This window comes from Phoenix dactylifera, chromosome 15 (assembly GCF_009389715.1).
Source record: "Phoenix dactylifera cultivar Barhee BC4 chromosome 15, palm_55x_up_171113_PBpolish2nd_filt_p, whole genome shotgun sequence".
NCBI lineage: Eukaryota > Viridiplantae > Streptophyta > Magnoliopsida > Arecales > Arecaceae > Phoenix > Phoenix dactylifera.
The window spans coordinates 9,721,021-9,727,902 of NC_052406.1; the positions used below are offsets into that span (position 1 = coordinate 9,721,021).

The 6,882-nt window shown below is 44.9% G+C and overlaps 2 protein-coding genes across 2 annotated transcripts; one reads left to right on the forward strand and one right to left on the reverse strand.

Moving 5' to 3' along the window:
* Positions 1-848: 848 nt before the first annotated feature.
* On the forward strand, positions 849-1,776 carry LOC103705865 (zinc-finger homeodomain protein 11-like). Its single transcript, XM_008789749.4, has one exon. It carries the CDS (start codon positions 894-896, stop codon positions 1,473-1,475), a length of 582 nt encoding a protein of 193 aa, XP_008787971.2. The 5' UTR covers positions 849-893; the 3' UTR covers positions 1,476-1,776.
* Positions 1,777-2,871: 1,095 nt separating this feature from the next.
* On the reverse strand, positions 2,872-3,303 carry LOC103705866 (E3 ubiquitin-protein ligase ATL23-like). Its single transcript, XM_008789751.2, has one exon. The coding sequence runs from the start codon at positions 3,301-3,303 to the stop codon at positions 2,872-2,874; it is 432 nt and encodes a 143-aa protein (XP_008787973.2).
* Positions 3,304-6,882: the final 3,579 nt, after the last annotated feature.

A 6,882-nucleotide genomic window follows, 5' to 3' on the forward strand; every position in this document is an offset into this window, starting at 1 on the left:
AATGTGAATGGTTGAATTGGGTACAATCAAATATCAATTTTACTGCATGAAATCCAAAATAGAGAACTTTTCTACACTCTACGTTTCTATGCCCACATGTAGCATGTGCCATGCTATATTATTTTAAATGGACATATCAAAAACACACTAAATCATGCTGAAAGCGCGGTTAAGTGAATCATTGATGATTCTTTTTTCAATTTAGGAGTGGTTCTTAGTGTTATTTATGTGCTTGTGTAATGTAGGTTTCTCATCATCATTTCATGATTTTTACTCGCTTCAAACATCATTTCTAATATTGCTTCTTCAAATAGTAAATATGGTTTTTGTCTCCTTCTAAAAATATAGCATTGCATCAATCTAAGATATCGTGCATGTATTTGAACCATCGATCCATAATTTTCCTACCATGCAAATCTTGGAGAATTTTTTTCGCAATTTCATCTTCCTACTTTAATCTCAGAAGATGCAGCTCTCCTCAAAAATATCCTAATCCCATAACACTCGTTCATCATTTAGGAGAAATCATTTGGATAGTTTGATTAGCTAACGTCAGCACATCCTATATATACATCCTCCGAGAAGTTCGATTAGCTTATCTTGATGGCATCCATGAGAAAGATAATATTGTGAATTTCCACTTCAACATTGGAAGCATCTATATCATTGCCTTCCAAGGATTCCTTGCAGAAACCCTGATCATGTCTCAAAAACAAACACCTGAACCCACCCACAAAGCACAGTGGCACTACCATAAATAACTCAAAATTGCATGGCCATAATTGTCACCAAATTTATGATAAATAGCCCCCTCCCCACGTCACAAGAAGATGAAGAAATCCAGGGGGAGTGTATGTGTGAAAGGAGAGCAAGAGCACATCCCATCGTGAGCAATGGAACCAGAAAGGCTGAGCGAGGTCTATAGAGAGTGTATGAGGAACCATGCCGCCCTGCTGGGGGCCTACGACTCCGACGGGTGCTGCGAGTACACCTCAGACGCTCTTCACCCCAACGTGATGTTCTGCGCTGCATGCGGCTGCCACCGGAACTTTCACCGGAAGGGCCCGATGAACAACTCTGCCACCACCGGCGGCATCAACATCCGAGTGGGGACGGCCGGGGAGATCCACCGGGCAAGGAGACGACGTCGGAGGACCAAATTTACGGCGGAGCAGAAGGCTCGCATGGCGGCCTTTGCTGCCCAGATAGGCTGGAAAGTCCGGAAGCAAGATCGGTGCGGCGGCCAAGATGAGGTGTCGAGGTTCTGCGAGGACATTGGGATCACACGCCAGGTCTTCAAGATCTGGATCCACAATCACAAGGGTGGTGCTGCTGCGGCGACGACGTCGGCTGGGAACACCAGTACTGCTGCAGGGGCCGATTGGGGGAGAGAAGGAGATGGAGGGAGCAAAGGGGGTGGTGGGGAAGTGGAGGAGGAGATCGAGGGGAGTGCATCCATGGAGGAGGAAAAATAGGGAGGGAGCGTCCTTGTTCTTTTAAGTTGTCTTTGCTGCAAGCATCCGTGGTCTATTCATCCCTCTTGTCACCTTTTCTCTGTTCTGTTCTTTTCTACTCATCGTATTATTGTAGTGTTCTTCTTCACCTTTCCCAGTTAGAAAGAGAGAGAGCGAGAGAGAGTTGTGCACCTGCATGCATTGCATCTGGTCCATGCATCTTATAATATAAATAATATACGGAAGACTAGTTTTATTTTTAATGCCGTGGCTTGTGAACTGCTCTTGTTTCAAAGTCTCTTTGATAACTTGATGTTCCCTTTTCCTTTTAACTTCTGCTGTGCTTGAGAGCTCCATGGTACTAAACAGCATACTAAGATGATTGTTCTGGAAAGACTTTGTCATCAGTGACTGGATTTGGATGGGAAAAGATTGAAAATGTGGAGCCGTGGGTTGAATTTAGGCCCTATATATGCTTAAGACTTGATTCCCTGATCAGTTCCAAACTCGGGTAAAATTGAATCCTAAAAGCTTTGGGCCTCCCATAATTTTGCTCCACATGAATTAATAGAATCCATTTTTGGATTATTTTTTGCAACAGGCTGCAAACAGAACGACCACAATGATTGAAACTGGGCATTTAACACTTGACATTGTGATCACATATCAACGCCACACTTCAAATATGCATCTTTTCACACGTTTCTTAACTACTTCAAAAATCAGTGAATTCAACAACACGATCACACAACCCCCCATCAATTCCATTTTTTATAAACAAATTACTACCCTCCCATAAACAATTCAATCCTTTTAACTGAATGAAAATTATGTAAAATATCTTATAACCACCACAACTGAATCAAACACAAGAAACTAGAATCCATCTAATCGAGGCTAAACCATAAAATTGAGGAAGAAACGTATTTTGTCCGCGAGTCCAATAGAATAAGCAGTGATTGGGCTTAAAATCCTTGTCTTAATACCTATAACTTTGCCTGACATCCTTTCTCATAGTAATCGGCATACGAACAACTTTTACCGGGAATCGAGAGTAGACACAATAACTCAGGAACAGAGCCTTCTTCAAGCTCTCAATTCAGAGTATCTCTTTAAAGAAATCAACCAAGATATAAGAGAACAGGCATTAACAAAAGACAAAACAGAAAGAGAGCACAAATATGAAAATAGATAGCGACTGGATCTCAAAATACCCCATTAGAAAACTTTGTGTACACTAGTTCTCGGAGTACGGAAAGAAGGAAGAATAAAGAATCTTCTACATTGCAACACATACGTAGGACCTATATGAAAAACAAGAAGAAAGAAGAAAGAATCTTCTACATTGCGACAACTACATAAAAGCTGCATGAATGTAGAAAGAATTACTAAACTGCCTGCAGCAATGAAGGCATCATCAGACTCGTGAAGAAGGAGAGACCGGGGTTGGTGTTGGGGCTGGGGTTGCGGTTGAGAGAGGGAGAGGAGGAGGGAGGAGGCGGGCCCTACAGAGGGGGCAGGAGGATTGGCGCTGGAGCCAGGCGTCGGCACAGGATCGGTGGAACGCGTGGCGGCAGCCCGGCAGCACCCGCACCGCCTGGGCTCCCTCCATCTCGTCCCGGCACACCACGCACACTCCCCCGCCGCCCACCGCCATCGTTCCCTCCTCCAGCCTCTGCACCTCCTCCGCCGTCAAGCCTCTTTCTCCACCCCGCTCCCCTTCAGCCTCCGCCGCCGCTGCCGCCTCGCGGAGCAAGGCGGACAACTGCGTGCACAGGAACAAGCAATACAACACGATAAGCGCCGCGAACACACACACAGCCAATGGCAGAAGCCATGTCGGGAACATCTCTCTCTCCGTCCCTCTCTCACCAGGGCTCTCTTTGCTTTGCTCTGCTTACGTTCCTGGTATAGCTGGGTGCAAACAAAGGGAGGATGCGACCCTGTTGCGATTAAAAGGGGGCGCCTCCGCCGTTTTTGGCCGGTGGCGAGGGGAAGGGGGAGTCCTTGTCGGATTCGGAATCGATCAAGGCCGCCTAATCGAGAATGCATCTCATCCTTAGATCTTAAATTTCCGAGAAGATTTCGCAAGTAATTATGCAAACAAACATGCCATAGTAAAGGATCATCGGCAACGATCATCAATATTGCCTAGAGTGGACGTCAGACGTGGTGGCAATCATCAAAATGTGCTGATATTGTCTATTAGTATGAATAAATGGAGATTATACTTTGTACCCCTTCAACAATCAAATTAATATATTTTATCTTATCTTAGTTTACCGTAGTTCCCACCGCATAGGTAGCTATAACTTTACGTAAATCTCTAATATTGTAGTCCAACGCTATATCATTGTCCTATCCATATCCATCTTCTTCAAATAACGGTATGACAGTTGCAAAATTTTTTAAAGATTAAGGCATTGTACCCACATTACTCTCTATTCTTCTTTCGATCCCTATCACTTTTCCAGCTGATTTGGCGCTGGTGGCACACCCATGAATATTTATCCTTACTATTTGACTTATCACCACTTTCTTTTAGCATATCCGGATGGAACTCTACCAACAAATCCTGTGGCATGTTCGAACGAAATAGAAAGTGCACCAACATAAGTTAATTCAATTCATATCCGATCTGCAATAATAAGATTTTGGTTTGAATCTCTTTCTCCATTCATTCTGAAAACTATGTATCGATTTATCTAAAGACGTGCATTAAAATATTGGATAACTATTTTGTTAAGTGCATATCACCTAATAGAGCAATGTGTACTAGTGAATATTATATTTTGGAAACTATGTAGTAATTTACCTGAAAGTATGTATTCGATTGTTGTTGGATGTGTATCAGAAAAGTTTACATTAGATATCAAGAAGCCGATGAGTCTATATCATTATAGTGTGCACTAGTGAGCATCATATTATATAAACTATGCATCGATTTACTTAAATGTGTGTATGAAGATATTGAATGTCTATATTGCCAGTTGTGTATTAACTAGCCATATACTATTTTACTAGTGAATACCATATTTTAGAAACTATATATTGATTTACGTGGAGGTATGTATTGAGTTGCTATTAGCTATGTATCAAACGAGTTTGCAGAATATATCAAGAAGGAGATAAATGTGTCACCTGATGAGGAAGAAAGAGGAATTTTTATTTTTATAAGTTATAGAATTTATGGAGTTTATTACTTCGAGAAGTTCTATCTTTGTATAATTTCTGATTTTTTTTACTATGGAGCTGGAAAAACATGTCGAAAAAAAAAATCACAATCTATGTAACTTATTATGGTGCCCATCCCATATGATTTTTGTTTGCGCCAAGTACTTGCAACACAAAGCCTCTCGAGATCAACCAGCAGTGGGGAGACGGAGGACCTCCTTCATGTGGCGGGAGGTTGGAAGGTATTTGCCTATGGCCCTGGTGCATACTAGATGGTTGATTGGCGACGGTCGGAGCATTGACATGATGGAGGATCTATGGGTGGATGCACTTTCGTTGAGTTTGTGGCCGACGATGATCAGCGGTGAGGGGGCGGAAGGGCTACGGGTGTGCGACCTCATCATGCCAGGGGAGGCAGAGTGGGATGAGGACAGACTGGGCCAGTTATTTGGGGAGCACTTAGCCGAGCGAGTACGGGCTCTTCCTGTTTCGGAATCAGCAGGACCAGATGTCAGGGTATGGAGTACCACTTGCAGAGCCAGAGTTAGGGTGGGTGATGTCTCTCGGGTCCTCCAGCAGGGATCAGAGCTGGGCAGGGACTGTGGTTGGGTCTGGAGATTTGGGCTACACCAAAGGGTTGCACTTTTCCTCTAGAAGGTGGCATAGGACCGTCTGCCGGCGAGCTGGGCGCTGAGCCGACGTGGTGTTAGCATCCTCTCTGTGTGTCTGTCTTGTGAGGTGGATGAGACAGTGGATCATGCACTATTCCAGTGCGTATGGGCGAGGTGGACTTGGAGGCTGTCTGGGATCCCGGAGGGTGCCTGGAGCCGGAGGGATTGTTTTTTGGAAGAGGTTCGGCGGTGGTCTAGCTCCCCTCAGATGCGCCTTGTGGCTATTCGAGCGTCCTGCACAGCATACCAGGTATGGCTGGCCAGAAACGCCCGAGTTTTTGGCGAGCTCCGTCCGTCCCCACGGTTTGTGATGGAGCGAGCTCGGACACAGGCAGCAGAGCTCCTTCATACAGGGTTGGATGATAGATCTTTGATAGCTCAGGATATCTGGGCCCCCCATACTGCTTTGGCAGCTTCTCACGCAGTGTTTTTCACCTGGGAGCCCCCACCCCCGAGTTTTCTCAAGATCAATTTTGATGGTTCGGTCTTGGATGGAGGTAGGAGAGGAGGGGCAGGTTTTGTTATTAGGGGACCGAGCTCTACCATGGTGGCAGCGGGGGAGTGTCAGATCTTTGACACCTCGATCCCAGGGGCAGAGCTGCAAGCGGCTTGGCTGGGATTGCGACATGCGCGACGAGTGCTTCGGGCGAGCTCTATCCTCCTGGAGGGCGACTCGTCCACGGCGATCAGCTGGGCCCAGCAGGGCCCTCACAGTGATCGAGGAGGAATGCATCCTTTGCTGGGTCGATGGTGGGGGAGAGGATCACCTTTCGGGCTATGCATATATATCGGGAGGCCAACGGGGCTGCGGATTGGGTGGCGGCGTATGTTGCTAACCACTCGGAAGACACCCTATGGGTTGGTGAGGATGACTTGCCCGGTGCATTTCGGGACATTTTGTTTGCAGATTCGTCTGGATGTATTCGTACCAACTTGGATGAAACATCTGTTTTAGGGAAAAAAAAAAGAAAAGAAGAAGAAGAAGAACGTCAAGCTGCAAATCTAACGAAAGTTGACTTTGGAAACTATTTTATCAAGCAAGGACATATCCCAACCTAGTGCCATATGACTAACGGACTAAGGCCCTGTTTGGGGGAGCTTTTGAAGGGCCAGAAAGCACTTTCTGGCCCTCCAAAAGTACTTTTAGATGAAAAACTGTGTTTGGCAAATTTTTCAAAAAACTGTTTCAGCTTTTGCGGGAAGCTGAAAACAGCTTTTGGGAGGAAGCTCCAATTTGGAGCTTTTGGGAGGAAGCTGTTACAGCTTTTTCGGAAAGCTGTATTTTTGACAAATATGTCCATATTAAAATAACATAATTACATAGTTTGTCCCTTTATAAACTTAAAAATCTGCTGGAGCCAAGAACCCTAGCCGTCAGACTCCTTTCCATAAGAAAATATATTTTTCTTTTCAATTTTTGTATGCATCTCTTGAACCACATTTTAGAAGAAAAAAATTTTAATCCTTTTTCATACCTTCCAAAATCAATCTATTGTTTTTTTTTTATCATCAACCTCGCGGCCCACGCTGAGGTCCTCCTCGAGCGTGGACCACGAAGAAGAGCCCCTGGACCGCGGAAAATT